Consider the following 19571-nt stretch of genomic DNA (forward strand, 5'->3'; position numbering starts at 1 on the left):
AATTTGTCATTACCTGCTGCTTCCCGGCTGCTGAAAATGTCTGGCCCAGCTAAATTTCTTGGGTTGAAAATCTGGCCCAGCAGAAATTGTAATTGAGCAGCCCTGCCACATAGCAATGTCAGAAATTCAAAAACTAACATCAGTTTAAAAAAAAATTATGAGCTGTAAGACATCTCAACAAAAAGCAAAACTGTAAGGCCACTCCATAAAAGTGTTTACATTACTCCATGTAGATACTCAGCACAAGCGGTGCTTCCTAACCCTGAGTTTACAGTATAAGTGATTTTTTTTCTTACAGCCGATTGCTGTCTCCTCTAACAAATGAGCAATTCATAAAAAGTTTGGCTGCATTTTACACTCGGCCATTTTGCCAGCTTGGTGGTTTACTTTTCATTTCATGTGTGAAGGACCTTCTGGAAAAAAATGTGCTGAGGCAGGGTATTTATGAAATCGAGGCACCCCCCCCCATGTTGCATACAACCCCCAAATGAGAAATCCACCTAAAATTCACTATTATAGCCCCCAAACTCCCAAATGGGTGGATTCCCTGCCATCCTTAAATGTGTAATTTTTGTACAGAGGGTGATCGTCATACATCATGTCACTGCAGACAGGTACAAGTCACCAGGCGGCAGTATGTCTCATGGTAGTGTTAGGTGGATCTCAAGTGCGGTAGGTAGGGTAACCCACAAAGGGGACAGAAAGAAGGTGTGCTTCTCCATGATGCTAGAGGACAGGTGACTTTGTCGAAATGCCTGACACTGACCCCCTCTGCAAAGACCAAAAGATAGCAAGTGAGGCCAGTGAAGGGACACCAAATGTGGCAATACCTTCTCCCATGTGGCAGAGGGACTCATGAATATAGACAAGAGGAATAGAACTGTGCTAAGGAGACTCATTTTCTCAAGTGAACAAAGCTAGTTTTCAGTACATCATCATAATAGTGGCTTATAGGACAAAGTGGGCATTGCCCATTTTGCTAGGCTTTTAGCGGCACACAAGGTCTATTAAGACAGCAGACTTAAATGAGATACAGAAATTTAGCTGCACCCCACACCACTACCCACACTCCTGAGAAAATGACTTAAATGGAGCTGGTTACCAACACTTTAGTCAAGAAAACCACCTCTTTCAACCTTCACAAACATATACAGTTTTTAATATCTGGAAAAAAATTGGAATTAACTTGCTTAGAGATCTTTATATAGACAACGTCTTTGCATCCTATGAACAATTACATTCCAAATTTAACATTCCAGCTACACATTTCTTTCACTATCTTCAAATCAGGAACTTTGTTAAACAGAACCTTCCAGATTTTCCTCATCTTGCACCCTCATCCACGCCGGAAAAAATATTGCTCAATTTTAAGGAATTAGACTCCATCTCTACAATATATAAAATCATTCTACAATCCCTTCCTTTCAAAGATCCAAGAGGACACTGGGAAAAAGATCTCTCAATTAATATATCAGAAAAGGAGTGGAAAGTAGCAATGCAGAGAATTCACTCGAGCTCCATATGTGTATACAATTATACAACTCAAAATTATATATCGAGCACATCTGTCTCGACTAAAACTCTCCAAAATGTATCCAGGGCATGATCCAACCTGCGAACGTTGCAACCAAGCCCCAGCCTCACTGGGTCACATGTTCTGGGCCTGCACCAAATTAACATTTTTCTGGACAAAAATTTTAATTACCTCTCAGACAGCCTTGGACTCACAATCCCTCCTAACCCATTAACAGCTGTGTTTGGGGTTCTTCCAGAGGGGCTTAAAGTGGAGAAGGACAAACAAATTGTGATTGCATTCACTACACTGTTGGCACGCAGACTTATTCTGATAAACTGGAAGAACCCAAACTCTCCTCTTTTAAGTCAGTGGGAAACCGATGTGTTATATTATTTGAAATTGGAAAAAATCAAATACTCAGTTAGAGGATCTGTACAGACTTTTTTCAAAACATGGCAGGATCTAATCAGTAATATTTTAAAATCAGTTTATAAAGCACAGAGAATTTATTAATTTAGGTATTTTTACAAGCCTTAAATTTTACACCGTTTGGCTTGCTCTCTCTCAGGGGTGGGGATCGATCTGTTCTTAACATAATTCTTTTTTTTTTTGTAAAAACTTGATTGCTATGTATGGATTGTAATAAAATTAATAAAATAAATAAAATTAAAAAAAATAAGAAAAGAATATCACAGTTATATGCAGATGGCATTCACTTGCTCTGATGTATGTTTAAAAGTTTTGGTGCGAAACAGCCATATCTGAAGATCTCAGGTCTAAAGTACCACTTATGTGCCAAAGGTACTAAGATGACATTCACAACAAACACAAAGGTAACAACGAAGATTAAAGTCAAACAACTAAAAAATGTGTGTCATTTATTTGTCAAGTGATGGACTATATGACATGGCATGTGGTAAAGGTTTCACTGTATTATGTAGGATGTGGACACAAATGCAAGCAATCCAGCAGGAGTCCATCAGAATTAATGAGGCCTTACTTAATAGTTGTTATGGTAGTGTCTCAGACAGGACTGAAGTTGACACTTTGCACGTGGCTTAACTGAATGTGGAGCTGTGTGAGCACTTGACTGGAGTTAGCCAGGAGGCTTACCAAGGAGCAGTCATGGAGGAGTCATTGCCTGACTTTAACAGGGATCAATACCTAGAAACCTAGGAAGGGCATCAGGTGTTGATGTGATGTCTAATACCTTACCAGTTTACTATTTCCCATTGTTTAAATCCACCACCCCCCTATTAATTTTTTCCTTAAGATGAAATGTTCTCTTTCTTGGCTTTATTCAGTGTTTGGGGATGCCACAATGTCACCTGGTGGGGAATAAAGCTTAGAGTAAATAAGCTATGAGTCTCGATCTCCTGCAGGTATCAGAAGTGACTCTCCACATTAGAAATTATGCCAATAAAGAAACCTGAAGATGTGGAAACATAGAAGTAGCACCCATGTTCGGGCCTGTACTGATATGACGCAGACTGTCTGGCATAAGAAAAGTAGTACTCTGTAAATTAGTTAAATATTTTACATAAGACAACAAATTGCACAACTTTTCTAATACTCTAGATTTTAAATCGATCCTACCTGTGAGTCAAAATCTGCAACATATGCATTAAAATTCCACCTTATTAAATAACCACAAGTGTTTATTTTTCAAGTGCTCATTTTATACCATCAAATAAATATTAGGAATGTAATCAAAAGTTAATACATTTTCACTTATCTTAGGAAAATAAAAAGATCTTACATTTGTTGGTGATACTCTGCTGCTTTCTTCCAAAAACTGCTGCAACGAAACAACCTCACTTCCAGGAGAAGCTGCTTTTTTCTTCGGCTGATTCTGAATTTCCAGTGTTTTTCGAAAAAACAAAGGACTCTGTTTTGAAGATCTCGGATAAGCCTGGCCAGGTTGCTGGACTGGACTACTGCCACTTGACCACACTTCAGCATCAACGCTCAAACTAAATTCACCGCTGCTTTGACTTTGTGGTCGACTCTGACTCCCATTGACAGCATCTGCTTTTGTGTGAATAAGGAATAACATTAAAATGGGATGCAAAAGAAACAGAAATCTCCCACTTTTCTACAAGCTATTGGCACAAACAACTGAAAAACATTTAAATGATGATTAAATGAAAAGCATGAATTTCATTACCAAATTTAGAAAAGACTGATTAATACTGCTGCCTCACAGCTCCCGGTTTGAAGCCTAACTAGGATACTGACCCTGTGGAGCTCCCTTGTTCTCCCAGTGTCTTTGTGATTTTCCAGCCACATTCCAAAACAAGCACAAGCAAGGCACTAGACTGACACTGTTGTTATAAACGATGTTTTTCATATTTTTTTTGTAACTTTTGTGCATACTGCTTAGATAAAGTATGTCTTTTTTACCTCAGATGATAGGTTTCTGGTGTTAGTTTTTGTTTGAGGTCTCCTGAGAAAAGTCATCATTTTGTTTTATTATGGGCGCCACCATTTTCTGTGATTTACTGTTGCAGTTTCCATGGTAATTTCACCTAGAAGGCATCTGGGGAGAGCAGTATGTGACATCATTGGAGCGACCATATAAAGGTAGGTGTGCAATTCCCTTTGTTATTCAAGATATGCAAATTGAGAGATTTCTGTACGTTATTCTTTTGAAATACTATACTTCTGGTATTAAAAAGACAGGTTTGTTTAAAGGTTTTTGACTTTCAATGCAATGTTTAGGGTTTGATGAAAAAACACAAACTTGGCACTTTCCTACTGCCATCTCTTCCCCTAGTCCTTTCTCATTAAAAAGAACCTTGGTCTCTCTGCAGGCATAACACGTTTAAGTGGAGAGTAGATGTGTGTGCAGTGTTCTCTGTAGGTGGCTGGAATCCCATCCAGTGTTAGATTTTCTACCTTCAATCCATGAATGCAGGGATAGCCTGATTCTGTAATGCAACAGGCAGGCCTAGAAAGTTGATGAAAGCAAAATTACAAAAAGAGAAATGAATAGTACAAAATTTCAGGGATTGTTGTTTTATTAATCTGTGATAAGACAGCACAGCATGTCCGAGATGCACAAGATGGTTTCCTCACTGCTAAAAGTTGTTTCTACATGATTCTGTGACCAGATATTGGAGGAGAAGGCAATGATCACAAATCCTGATCAGAGAATTCTTTGATAGGCAGCTATATGGATCAACAGAGCAAAGTGAAATTAAGTAGAAAAGTAAAACAGTTCAAAAAGTGGCAGAAATCACACAAAGACATTAAAGGAAAAAGGCAATACCTGCAACAAGGGACAAGGGTCCATTTTTAAAATTTAACTTGTACACTTTACTAGCATCTAATTAATAAACTGTCTAATCTAAACCCATATACATATTTATATACAATTTGACATTCTATATACAATCTGAGATGTGATTAATAGTATTTAAAAATATACAATTTTTGCAACAATAACAAAACAGATTTGTACATTACAAATCTCAAAATAACACTTTTCACAAATAATTTAATATTTCACATATTATACCCGGTTATCTGATTTTCTTAGAAATTACATCTTTATTTTCTTATTACCAATTAAATGTTAGTTCACTAGTGACATCAATGTTTCATTTATTGACATCTTGCACAACACAACTGTGTTGAATAAAGCTGAATGATGAAGTTATTTTAAATTTTGTAGCATTTTCGCATTATTGGAAATTTATGAAAATATAAGAGAGAAATAATTTACAAATGTTTACTTGGTGAAGTTAGAAAAGTACAAACAGATTCATTTTAAGGGGTTTCAATAACATCTGCGCAGAAACTATGATATACTACATATTCTTAGCTTCACATTACCAGAAGTAAAGCCAGTAGTGATTTCACACAAGCACTACGCCATTCTATTAGATTGCAAAGAAAATGAAACGCACTTCAGCAGAAAACAAACACAAGCTAGCACAAAACAAAGAGATGTGAAAGAAAACAAAGGGGATCAAAGGGTAATATAGTTATCTTAGGATAATATGGTTATTGTGTATGAAGTGTTTTGGTATGCGTTCCACATTAAAATGTAGCATTTATCTTAGAAGTAGCATGAAGAGACTGCTGCAACGGGTTGTTGCCTCAGCAAGCATATTAGGAAACTAGATGAAGGTTGTCTGAGCACCAAAGAGATTGAATGTTCTAGGTGGGGATGAAAGAAAGTGGCAACTGCAAGAAATATTGAGAAGGAAAAGAACGTAGCAGAATGAGAATTTTATTTAGGTGTATAAGCTAGTGAACTTGTCACAGTAAATATCAGATGTTGTGTAAGCATTAATTCAGCACTGTTGTCTATAAATATGGGACTCTGACTTTGCTCTGGGACCATTCCCTTAAACTGCTGTGACGGGATGCTCCCTCTTCATGAAGAAAAATTAAAATTGTTAATTAAACAAGCTTCCTCCACTCTGATTTTTGACTCAAAGGGGTCTTAGGGCAACAGTTTTAGAGAAAAGGAATGACAGGACTTTGTTGTCAAAGGACAACTCTGTAGTTTTATATGGAAGCTTCACAAACACAGTGGGGGTGGTGTATGGGAATCCTCAATGCAAAAATCTTTAAGGTAACGGAATAATGATGATTATGAAGATTCAATTCACAGTGTTTTCTAGGTAAATCAAATTACTGTATGGATAGGTCATTTATCATGGTGTTACACAATATAACTTTATATCCATCAGTTGCTAAACACACTTAATCCCAATGAGGGTCAATGGGCTGGGATCTATCCTGGCAGCACAGGGTACAATGCAGTAATCAGTTCTGGATGGGGCACCAACTCAACACACTCACATCCACACACACACCTTCATGCTAAGTCACTCTGGGCTACTGTAGGACCACCAATAAACTTAACCTGGACAGCCCACAGGAAAACCCACACAGACACAGGGTGGATGTCAGTGATTAGGGTTCAAATGCCAATTCATGGAGCTGCAAGGTAGCAGTGGCTACTAATGCCATCTTACAATGTACATACATTTTCAAAATTATTCCATACAGTTTTGAGGCAAATTGTCTAAATATGTTACATCATGTTAATATTTAAAAGCAGAAAAATTCAGACAAGCACCTCACGTTAATATTCAAACAGTGCTAAGGCTGAGCCCTGATTAACTGATATCTGTTTTACTATCCAATCAAGGTGCAGCAAAGAAAAGCAGAGAACACTGCACTAAAATTTTCGACAGGTTAAAATTAAAGCTAATATACAGTAAAATTAGTCTTGCTGTAGCCAGATGTATAATTTATAAGTCTAGAGACAACCATGAGTGAATTTTTCTTAAATCTGGGTGGGAACATTTAGATGGCTCACTGACAGGCTCATTTCTGAACCAATGCAATGCCTTCTGAAAGCGGCACTCAGTGTTGGAGCGGTGATTTTAAACTGCAAAGATCAGCGGTGCTTTTGTTACCCTGGTTCAACAGACAGCAAGCTTCTCTATATGATGAACCACTGACAGTCGAAATGTCTCCTAAAAAAAAAACCATTAGACATAGAAATGTGGGTTGTATGTGCAGAGCACACATTTTAAAAATAAACATAACCTGTCTGTAACATCAGGTAATACATCGACATTCAACGGCATCAATGGACGAATGGAAAGGTGAACTATGTTGTTGCAGGTGCTGTGTGTGCTCTTTGCTGTTCACCATACAATGATAGTGTAGGAGTCGATGTAAGCCTGAAAGAACCAGTATCTACATTCATTAGAACAATCTAGACGAGAACAGACAATTCAGCACAACAAAGCTCGCCAGTCCTATTCACTTGTTTACTCCAAGAAAACATCACGTCGAGTTTTGAAAGTCCCTAACGTCTTACTGTCTACTACACTACTTGGTAGCTTATTCCAAATGTCTATCGTTCTTTGTGTAAAGAAAAACTTCCTAATGTTTGTGCGAAATTTACCCTTAACAAGTTTCCAACTGTGTCCCTGTGTTCTTGATGAATTCATTTTAAAATACAAGTCTCGATCCACTGTACTAATTCCCTTCATAATTTTAAACACTTCAATCATGTCACCTCTTAATCTTCTTTTGATTAAACTGTAAAGGCTCAGCTCTTTTAATCTTTCCTCATAATTCAACCCCTGTAGACCTGGAATCAGCCTAGTCGCTCTTCTCTGGACCTTTTCTAGTGCTGCTATGTCCTTTTTGTAGCCTGGTGACCAAAACTGCACACAGTACTCAAGATGAGGCCTCACCAGTGCATTATAAAGGTTGAGCAGAACCTCCTTGGACTTGTACTCCATAGATTGTGCTATATAACCTAACATTCTGTTAGCCTTCTTAATGGCTTCTGAACACTGTTGGGAAGTTGATAGCTTAGAGTCCACTATGACTCCTAAATCCTTCTCATAAGCTGTACTCTCGATTTTCCAACCGCCCATTGTGTATTCAAACCTAATATTTTTACTTCCTATGTGTAATACTTTACATTTACTGACATTAAATTTCATCTGCCACAAATCGGCCCAAGCCTGTATGCTATCCAAGTCCTTCTGTTATGATATAACGGATTCCAAATTATCTGCTAATCCACCTATCTTGGTATCATCTGCAAACTTAACCAGCCTGTTACTTATATTCCTATCTAAATCATTTATATATATTAAAAATAGCAACGGCCCTAGCACTGACCCCTGTGGACACCACTCTTAACATCGGCCAGTTCTGATGAGGTTCCTCGCACCATCACCCTCTGCTTCCTGTGTCTGAGCCAATTCTGCACCCATCTAAAAACATCACCCTGAACTCCCACTTCTTTTAACTTGATGCCCAACCTCTCATGTGGCACCTTATCAAATGCTTTCTGAAAGTCCAGATAAATAATATCATAAGCTCCACTTTGGTCGTATGCTTTTGTTGCAACCTCATAGAATTCCAACATGTTAGTAAAACACGACCTCCCTCTTCTGAACCCATGCTGACTGTTCAGAATAACTCCTGTCCTTGCCATGTGTTGCTCAATCTTATCCTTAATAATTCCTTCCATTAATTTTCCTGTGATGCATGTTAAGCTTACTAGCCTATAGTTGCTTGGATCTGCCCTGTCACCCTTTTTATATAATGGGATGATATTTGCCATTTTCCAGTCCTTTGGAATCTCTCCAGTGCTCAGTGACTTCCTAAAAATATGTGTCAAGGGTTTATATATGTACTCACTTGCCTCCTTAAGAACTCGAGAATAAAAATCATCTGGGCCTTGTGATTTGTTTGATTTCATCTTATTTAATCTGAGCAGCACTTCTCCCTCTACAATTTCTAATTCCCTCAGTACCTCCTTAGTAGTTGCGTTTACCTCTGGGAGGTTATCCACTTGCTCACATGTGAACACCTCAGAAAAATGTAAGTTTAAGGCATCTGCTATTTCATTGTCTGTATCTTTTAATTCATGAAAATATGAACTGCAAAATATGCATTTGAAGTAAAGAGTGTGTCATTAAGTAAGCTGAAAACTAAAAGGCACAGGAGATGCAGATTTCAGTACTCAAAACAGCCAAATCAGCAACCTCTGCCCAACACCACTAACCAAACACTGACAAGGCTGCACAATATCCACAATATTCTGACTGCACGTCTAAACTAATAGCTAAGGAAATGTAACATTGCTGTCTAATTGGAAATGCAAACAATTTTAACACATTGAATATTCATCAACCACAATGCTTATCTAAACTCTGCTTGCTGTTGTTCCCTCATATAGTAATGTAATACTTAAAATGACAGAAGGATATCCTAGCAGACAGAAGCACTTCTCAAACATGTGGAGTCAAGTAGTTATGGTGTTGTGTGTGTGCGCAGGTGTCTTTCCACAGCCACTGTACTCATTACAACATGCAAATTAATTATTAAGACTCAGTTACCCTATGCTTCTGAGCTCTTGAATTAGTAACATCAGTTTGAGGTTTTTATTTTTTGGCAGCGTTAAGTGTTTTGTTCCGTACCTTTTGTTCTCTTCCTAAAACCCAAGCGGCGGTTTAAAATGCAAGGCCTGGAGGAACTGGGGGTGAGTGCTTTAGGAAGACGTTTTTAAGGGTTATTCCCAGACATTTTGAGAATCACATCTAGCTCCATGAGACTAATATATAATATTTTTGGACTAGCAGGAAGGTGGTGTGTTATTGTAAATGATACAGATTTACAGATAAATTTACACACTAAATATATGAATATATCAATAACCTGTTATCCATTAAACAAAATCATTCAAAGATTACTTCTTCAATGGTAACAACTTCAGGCACTTTAGGAATCCAAAAATGTTTTAAAAAAATAAATAAATATTTTCATCTTGAACACAATTTCTAGAAAAAGAAAAAGCAAGGATATATAAAAAAAAAAGATACCAAATAAATAAAATGTCACTCCTCATCCCAAATGGATGTTCTTTATAAATTGCCCTCAATCAATAATCTTGGTCTATGATCAATCGCCATGAGGAATGATCTGTTTATCAAACTGACAGAGCAATTGCAAAAATTTCTTCCTGGCCTTATTTTCACATGGAAGTAAACTACTGCTGTTTTGTGGAGCTACTTTTAATTGAAAATAGACAAGTACTATGCTATTGATATTTGCAAATAAAATGTTGATTCTGGACTGTTTTTTGTATGGGAGGATTGGATTATTGATCTGATCAATATTTGTATGCCACTGGAAAATTGCAGTGCCTGAATGTAGTAAGTACTATATTAAAATTACTGTAATGTAGCCCTTGAAACCCAAATTACTGTATGTGCAACAGATTCCCTGCATTCAGAAATGTGCAATATTGACATACTAACTGCCCAGGGTCCGAGTTTAAACACAGGGCTCTATGTCTATATAGGGTCATTTAGTTTGTTTATTCTAATATACACAAATGTTGTTTGTTAAGATTAACAATAGTTAACAGCTACATGTCCCCTGTCCTTGTATGTTTCAGGCTAGACTGCATTTAAACCCCTGATCCATGGCATGGGAGACAGTAAAATGATAGGAGGTGATACCTTTAACTTAGTATTCCACAAAAACAATCATGGGCCCACTGGGTGCTTACCTGGTACCCCTGCAATGGATACTCATAGTCTACATATACTCCTAGAAGGTATACTAATAAAGGTGAAGGACGTGTTACCAATTTTATTTTTTTATATTGGTGGACAAGTTAATACTGGAAATGCCTAAACAATTAGCCTTAATTTACTGTACACTTGCATCCTACTAACTTATATTACATTCGTTCAACACAACAGAGGCCAAGGGCCTGATGCTGCCCTTCCCGGCTTACAGATCAAATACAAAGCAACTTCAGAATACCTCTACAGGGGTCAAGGACCTATTGCTGTGCCCGGGTAATTCCCCTGAAAGGGATGACGTTTAGAATACCTTAGCAAAGGCCAGGAATGCTTCAACTAGCACAATCCTGCTGGGACTTACGAGATAAGCTACATTTGAAAGGGCTGTACAGATCAAACAGAGAAATATGGCCAAGGGTAGAAACCTCCTCAGTTTATATATACAAGGGCTGGGAATCAGAAAATTAATGTATAATCCGCACAAAGCAATTAAAACAAATAATGGCATAGTTTAAGCTTAAACAATAACCTTAAACCTGACCTTTTAACAAAATACTACTTGAGCAAGTACAACCTGAATCTGAATGCCTTCCTAAAAGGAAAGTTGAAAAGAAGGCAATAAGAAAACGAGACCAATGTATTCATTCTCAGACTGGCATAGCACATGATACACAAACATATCAAAGCAAAAAATGATTGAAACGTCTGTTGACTTTGAATGCACCGCTAAAGACTGATTTAATGAAGGAATAAGCATTTCTTAAATGGGCAAACATTCAAACTTGTGTTAAAACTCCACAAATATTATCCTCAATTGTTCATCTCTATCAACGATTGAAAATTATACTCTATACAAGTGCTGTGTCTGCAAGTGCCAATTTCCAAGCTGCTTTTTTTGCTGACCCCTGCCCTGTTCTGCCCCTTCAGTTTAACACATATAAGAGATATAATGCCTTTGTGGTGGGTAGAATCATGGTGTGCCGTGAGATTTTTAGGGTTACAAAAGATGTGCCACGACAGAAAAATGGTCAGAAAACACTGCTGTACCCACACCTTTACTCCTGCCATGCTAAGAAAGATCTCCATAGCTGACATCTCACTTAAAACTGACACTGTGCATTACTTGGATGGTTATTTAGCATTCTTTGCATAAATTAGTGATGATACTGCAAACCTGAATCATGGGTACGGATAATCATTAGATTTCTGCTTTGCAGGATTTTGTCATTATATTAGGGCAATCAACACTGTAAGCTACCTGGCAGACTGGCAAGTTAAAGACAGAGCGATACTACAGACTTATTTTGGTTTTAGTGCCACTCAAAGATATCTTATTTAGCACTGATGTGATAGGACATCGAATCAACCTTCTTATAGAAATATGAAATGAAAAAAAAAAAAAGAGCCTAATTTTTACCTTTGCAACTTATCTCTTGCAATATGCAAGCTTTCAAGGCAACTCATTCCCCTTCTTCAGGCAAGATTACTCTTGCCTGAAGAAGGGGCCTGAGTTGCCTCGGAAGCTTGCATATTGTAATCTTCTTAGTTAGCCAATAAAAGGTGTCATTTTGCTTGGCTTTTCTCTACATTCATAATGGCTAACACGGTACAACACCCTAGTACTACAACTTATCTCTTGCATTGCACCAGGACTGCCATAAACCCATTTCCCCTTCACCTATTTCAGTATGTATAATTTAAGAAAATGAACACCAGTGCTACGCATTTACATGTGGAGTTATTGCTGTGCACCACATAATATGAAATTTTAAACCTTTAAATGAAAATTTTATTTAATAAAATTTTTAAAGGTTGTATATAAATACAGTACTGGATGTCTATGTAATTCTGTAGGTACATACTTAACTTCTTGGTATTAATGTTTCGTAATGTTAAAAAAAAAATAACATGAAAATCCCATGCTGACCAAAGTACTGAGGTGATCACCTTGTTGCCGGCCCTAGATGCGACAATATTTTTTAACGTGTTACATAGGCCACATTAATCACAACAAAAAAAAAAAAACCTGAAAATATATGCAAAAGGATGGGTCAAGCTATGAAATACACATCATCTGCACTAACATGCAAACACAGGTGGATGAAAGGTCAAATGGAAAGCAAAAAGCAGCAGCAAACAAAAATTAAATTGTGACAAAAATCATACCTTGAGCTTCAAGCGGCGATGCATTATTATTGCTATTACTACTGCTTGTCTTGCCACTATCAAGACTGGATGGCCTGGAAGCTGGATGGAAAATTGGAAAAGTGACAAAAAAAAAAAAAAAAATAATGTACCTATAAATTCTGATCACAGAATGGTCTGAGGCAGGAGCCATGCACTGGGTATCAGGCTGAGCATGCTCACTGTCAAGAAATACCATTGTCTTACAAGTCTGAAAGCCGAGGGATTTCCAGGGAGTCCAAGAGGACACTTTAGAAAAGGGCACTACAGGAAAAGCGAACAAACAGTAGGATGAAGACAAACAAAAAAGGAAAATAAAATGACTGAACTAAAATGCTGTTAGTAGGTTACGAGGGTCTAAGCAATAAACAGAAGTGAATAAAACAAAAATGCACACAAGCAAATCACTTACAACAGATGTTACAAGGAATTCTGCACATTGTAGAAGTGCCAAGAACAGGAGGAGCAAGAGCATCTGCAAAGCTAATATTCTGCACTCCTATCCAATGCAACAGAGACAAATTCATATGTTAGTATCTTTACACATGCACTGGACACCTTGGCCTGGGTTGAGCACACTAGGTCCTTGAAGGCTGCAGTCCATACAAGCTAATCCTGTCTATTAATCAGTAGTTACCTCATTCATGCCTGCAAATTAACTTACTCCTTCATTAATAAAATGTGTACCTCTTTTTGTATTAAAAACTACCCTCCAATGTGCGTTAAAATGTATATAGTATATATGCCTTGTGGTACCTGGATGGAGGTGGTAGCCAGCCGGGACGCCCAAGACAGGAGGAGGGCTTGTGCCTCCTCCAGACCTCGAGGGGGTGACCGCCCTGGGGGCCGCGGGTAAAGAGCTGGGAAGCTCGACCCTGTAGGGACCCATGGTTACCGGCAGGAGGACCCTGGACCTCAGCACTTCCGCCACACCAGGAAGTGCAGGGGGGAAGAGGAACAGTGACACCCGGAGTGCTTCCAGGGAGACAGCGGGCACTTCCGCCACACTGGGGCGTGTTAGTGGGAGATTGCCGGGAACACACATTGAGCACATCCGGGTGCTCATTTAAAGGGGCCGCCTCCCTTCAGAAAATGGACAAGCATCGGGTGGAAGAGTGGACAAGATCTCTGGAGGAGGCAGGAGGTGGCCTGAAGAAGAAAAGAGAGAGAGAGAGAGAGAGAGAAGGCATTGGATTGGCCTGGACTGAGGGGTATTGGGGGCTTGTGAGTACTGAACTGTGTCAAACGATAAAAAATAAACGTGTGCTGGGTGACATGAATGTGTCTGCCTGTCTGTGTCTGGGGCAATGTTCACAGCCTATAAAGGATTTATTGGCCATTGTTATTACTTTGTAAGAAAATGTGTATGCCAGACAACTGATAAATACTGGTAAATGATTCCAGAAAAAAAACAATTATGACTAGTCAAATTAGTTCAAGTGGGATAGCCTCAAAATAATATTTTTTTCCCCAAAAAAAGATCTGGAAATTAATGCAATTCTTAAATGTTCGGACACTGAACTACAAGCCTGAATTTTGTTCACACTATGTTCAAAAATCAATTCTGGTAACATGTAGTTATATTAAAGTTTGAATAATAAACATTTAAATTGATACATTAAGATAAGGACTTAAAATGATAAAATAAAGAAATGAAAGGCAATCTGGAAAAAAAAAAAATCTACTCACCCAAAAATGGTGGCAAAGTGGAGACTTATTAATACCACCTTGACTGGAAGCCTGGGTCTTAAGTAAGAATTAGTCATTCACAAAAACCTTAATCTACAAGAACATGGCTTTCTATTGCTGTTTAACCAACAGGGAGTCAGTTCTCTGGTACAGCCTCTTTTTGGTAATAATTATCTCCGGAAGTCAGGATTAATTCTGTACAAAGAGCTACATTGTACAGGCACACATAAAATGACCAGAGATTAAAAAGTAAAGCAGTATGCATAGCTGACTTGCCAAAAACCACTGAAGAACTTTTGAAATGCCATGAAATCTTAGCTGATATCCCCAAGCCATTTAGATGGCAAAGCAATGGTCATTGCATAAGAAATGGTGGGTGATTAAAATGGTCATAATTAGACCTCTTTGTTATTTATGGTTTAATGTATTCCTTCATTTCCCCTTTTACTCTAAGTACAGAAGAACCTCATCTTACCTGAAGGATACATTCTTAGGCAACACCTACAGCGAGACATTGTGTATGGTGTATATGGACATCGCCTTATACTGTACTGTTTTCCTGCATACTCTATATCAATCACTTCATATATAAATGCACACCATACCTGTGTACAGTAATAGTATTGTGCACATGACTAAGTCACTGCACATGAAACTACATCACAGGCAGACATGCCACCCAGTTTAAGTCCCAAGCAGCCACAGGTAAAGCAGTGTGCTGTTTCACAAAAATCATGCTTAGCCAGAGTGAACATATACCAGACGAAATAAGCAGTGAGTGGGAGATGAGAGTTTGTGTGGGGGAGAGCATCTTTCTTTGTATGCAGGGGTTTGTGAGATAAAATGAGAGTGTGTCTCACACATCCTGAAACCCCTATTATTGAGGCGGAGCCCAACTGCTGAAGGTGTACATCTCACTACTTCCTGCACACCACAAAATAAAGAGGTTTTGTGCCACACCAGTTTTAGCTTTTACATTCTGTTCCTTCATTGTGTCTTCTACCACCAGTTTGTATTAATCTGAATTCTTGTAAGATGAGGTTCTATTGTAATCATATTCAAATTGGTGAGGCTGAATGTAGTAGTCCTGTAGCAGACATGCATGACAGACAAAAACTGAAATCAGAGCTAGTGTTTCGGACAGCTGAAAATGTATGAGGTTGGGTAGTTCTGAATGGAACAAGCAGGAGTATCAATTCGCTAACAACAACAGTGCAAAAGAGTAATAATTTACAGACACAAAATTAACACTGATCAAACAGGCTGTTACAACTTTAAAAAACTGTCACCAGTTTATAGAACAAGGATTTAAGTTGCTCAACCCTGGTCTAGAGGGTCAATATAATTAATCACAACATGAGTGAAACCCTTTCAAAACGGGTATATTATTACTTGTAGATCTGGATTTAATGTTAAAACTGCTTAACATTCAGGTAAATGAACCAATTAGAATCTTATAATGTTTCTCTTTTTAACTTCATACATTTATTATAGACCAAAATAATAACGGTAGTAAAAACAAAAATATTCTGTATCAATATCACACAATTGCAGAATACTAAAGTTACATGTAAACTATTTTTTCTACACTAAGATAATATCAATATAAAGAGTTAATTTTTTTTTTTAACGCAAGATACATAACATATAAATGAAGCACCTAAATGTAAAAGAAAAATGCAATGTGATTATGAAACAACATAATTAATGCCAATGCTGAAATGAAACCAGCTACAGCTTCATGGTTGCATGCTACTGACAGTGCTGCCATTCCTTGAAGCGCCCACAGAAAGCATTCCTTCCCTAAAATAGCATCTCATGCTGTCAGACATGACACTTACCTTGAACCCGTAACCCACTGCTAGGTTCTTCTGTGACCCGTGGAGCCACATCTTCACACGATGCATTGTCTTGAGGTAAACACATGATATGCTCAGTTAGAATTGCAGACCTCATTCACGCAAGCAAGTAATGGAACATAAAAGTGTACATTTGAAGGCAAGAAATAACTGAAAACATCACCCATTTCTTTCTCCTATCTATACCTTTAGCTTTATGCTTGTTCTTGGATCTGAGGCCAGCTGAAGGATTCAGTGTGGCACTGTTGATTGCTGTAGTGGAGTAGGCCATAGCTCCAAGTTCTTTCCTTCTCAGCCTGGAAGAAGCATCATCAGGCCCATCCAGATTCTCAGAACTACCTTCCCACTGTCCTCCTGCCACGACCATGGTTTGCAACAGGTCATTCATGGCTGAGATGGAAATGAAAATAAATGAATTGCCATAGAAGAGTGTACTGAAAACAATTCCCTTTTTAATGCATTTTTCCCCATACATTAGCTTTGGAGAACAGCTTTCTTTATCAGGCCACACTCATTTGGTCGTCCATGTTATCAAGACATGCAAAGAGCTGAAATGCAGCTTTGACAAGCGCAGTTAAGACAGTTGCTATCATTTTAGCTCATCTATGACAGATCTCATTGCTTTCATACAGTGCAAAGCCATGCTTTCATTGCCTTCATGTGCAGCATAGCTCTAAAGCCTGGGAATGGAGTTCTGTGATAAGGTGAACATGGATCTGAACAAAATGGAAATGATCAGTTAATTCTAAGAGAAGAAATGAAAATGGGTCCATGGTCAGTGCAGGGTAAACACAGAGGATCTTTTCACACTCAATGCCTAATTCAAAAGATGGTGCCTTCTTGTGAAAGTTTTTTTTTTTTTGTGTAATAGACACTCCAAATACCAATGGTTTTAAATATGGAAAAAATTTTAAAACAATGCTGCATTATCAGAATGTAAACTAATGAATTTATGTATGAAAGCCAAAAATGTGATAATTGGTATGTCCAAATGCAGCATATAACTCAAAATGTCCATTACCTCTAATTCATTAGGACATCATTTGATGAACTGACAGTGTATTTAGCTTTTTTTTTTTTAAATTAACATTAATCACACAATTTTTGATCAAAGATGCAAAATTTAAGTGTATGTTTTTGAACTAAAGGGCGCCATCTCATTTAAAATTTCTGGATTCGATTCCAAATTCACCAGGCCAATGGCTAGCACCACACAGTGAAAAAGGGGTACCAGGGAAAGTTAGAATTAGTAACAGACTTGAGTGCAGCCACTAAAAAGATTGCTAAGCTATCAGAAATTCTTACACATGGAACGACGATAGATGGCCTTCATTTTGTCTTTTTCCTTCGGTCTGTTCCTCATAAAGGGAAATCTTTTCAGTGCAGCCACTTTTATGTCAAAGCATGTAGTAAAACGGAAGTGGGAAAATTTAAATAAAGAAAAGAGGGAGGAGAAAACAGATGGAAGTTAACAGATGCTGAAACTAAGGAGAGAAAACCAGTGCATTTTGAGTTTCAGCTGTTCATGCTTAACTACAAAACTACCACAAACAAACCAACACTATTAAGAGGAATGACCGTGAGAGATGCACATAAAATTGAGTGATTTACTAACAAAATATGATAGACAGCAAAATGCAACACATACAAATGACACGACAGAGCTGGTAAGAAAACATCAACATACAGGTTCATGATTCAATTATTCTACAACAAATACTGTATGTCATGATGGAAACTGTTACAAAGTAAAATGTAGATAATCATGTTTAAAAACAACAAGCTATAATCCAGTCTGGAAAACAAACCTTCAAAAGCCTAAAGCAAATCCACAGATGGAAAAGTGATTATATGCTGTTTCAATGTATACATATCATTAGGAAGGTGATTGATTGAAATCTAATCATCAAAACTGTAGTTACTGCATGTAGGGCTGAAAACGTTCAGCTAAAGACCAAAATATTTTACAGATATCTATTTTACAAAATGTATGTCAGATGCAGCATGAAATATGTAGTAAAAAAATTGAAGATTGGTAGTAGGTATTTAAGCCACAAAAGTAAAACAGTCATTAAATGGAATGCAAATGTAGGAGATGACCACAGAACAAGGGAAGAGTTTTCAGAAACGTTTTTGTGAAGGATTACAAAATTACTGAAACAGTTGGATTTTCTGTGTGGTGACAGAGAAGTCTGCAGCTCTTGAGAAAGTATTGGAAAGGGTCATTGTAATATCTTTCCTCCTTGGAATCTGATACAACAGAACAGAATTCATGCTTATGTGCTTTCCTATATTAATTTAGCTTCATAAAACATGGATAACACCAAAGATACATGGGATGATCTGGTGAGTATAAAGTTAGGCAGTCTTGGGTGACAAACGATTGACTGAAACATAAGAAAGTGGGACTGTGGGACTATTTAGGGCAGTTTGATTTTTGCAATGACCCATATGTGATCCCAAAATAGGTAAAGAGTAAACAACCAGATAATAACAATAATTTAATCTCTTATATATATTTCTCTTCTGGTTCGTCCTGCTTCCACTTCCAAAACCGGTCCCTCCCACATGCAGCCGACACGGCATTTCTTGATTCCTATTCGTCCTCTTCTAAACCCTTCCCCACGCTACCTGTGGCTCCTATTCAAAACTGGTCCCGCCCACACGCAGTCAACCAACGCACTCGAGGTGCTGCCACAATGGTAAAGTAGCTTTACCACCTTTGCGGGAGCCACCTGTGTCTTTACAACAGCTTCTTACACAGCAAACATCAGAAGTTAAAAATTATCGTGAACACATTCGAGAATACAACTCTTCTCTAGCGTCTGCTTCCATGGGTGCACAGATAACTCAACCTCCTGGCCACGAACCATACGGTTTTAAAATACACTGGCAAATTTATCACCAAATCTCTCCACTACATGCTAATACTTCTACCTCTCCAGGATATGGACAGTTGTATGTTTTTGACACAGCGCAAGCTACTGAAGTACGCTTACAAAAGAAAGCAAACTCTGCATACAGCGAAAATTTACTTCTCCAGCTAGATTCCATGCTCAGAACTATCAACCCCTTCGCTAAATCATACAAACACATGCATGAAATAGCTCAGTCCAATCCAACAGCATCTGTACAAATGGTATTCAAGGAAAACCCTGGGAAGGATTTACGACGATACAATGCCCTGACATGTCACACCGATGTTGTAGTGGTTTTCGTAAGAGAAGATGCCGAACC

General features: G+C 38.0%; 1 protein-coding gene across 10 annotated transcripts in view; it reads right to left on the reverse strand.

The window, feature by feature from the left end:
• The window catches only part of LOC120516736 (girdin-like), a 201236-nt gene that overhangs the window by 19286 nt on the left and 162379 nt on the right, over nt 1-19571 (reverse strand). For 2 of the 10 annotated variants that reach the window (XM_039738622.1, XM_039738620.1), the window contains exons 26-31: nt 17640-17723; nt 16521-16724; nt 16317-16385; nt 13199-13285; nt 12769-12849; nt 3276-3547 (exon numbers count right to left, since the gene is read on the reverse strand). In XM_039738622.1, coding sequence (XP_039594556.1) covers nt 3276-3547; nt 12769-12849; nt 13199-13285; nt 16317-16385; nt 16521-16724; nt 17640-17723 — 797 coding nt within the window. Of the gene's footprint in view, nt 1-3275; nt 3548-12768; nt 12850-12993; nt 13051-13198; nt 13286-16316; nt 16386-16520; nt 16725-17639; nt 17724-19571 lie in introns of all 10 variants that reach the window. The other 8 variants (XM_039738623.1, XM_039738624.1, XM_039738626.1 and 5 more) reach the window with 8 other exon arrangements.

The sequence above is a fragment of the Polypterus senegalus genome, chromosome 16 (genome assembly GCF_016835505.1).
Source record: "Polypterus senegalus isolate Bchr_013 chromosome 16, ASM1683550v1, whole genome shotgun sequence".
Lineage (NCBI taxonomy): Eukaryota > Metazoa > Chordata > Cladistia > Polypteriformes > Polypteridae > Polypterus > Polypterus senegalus.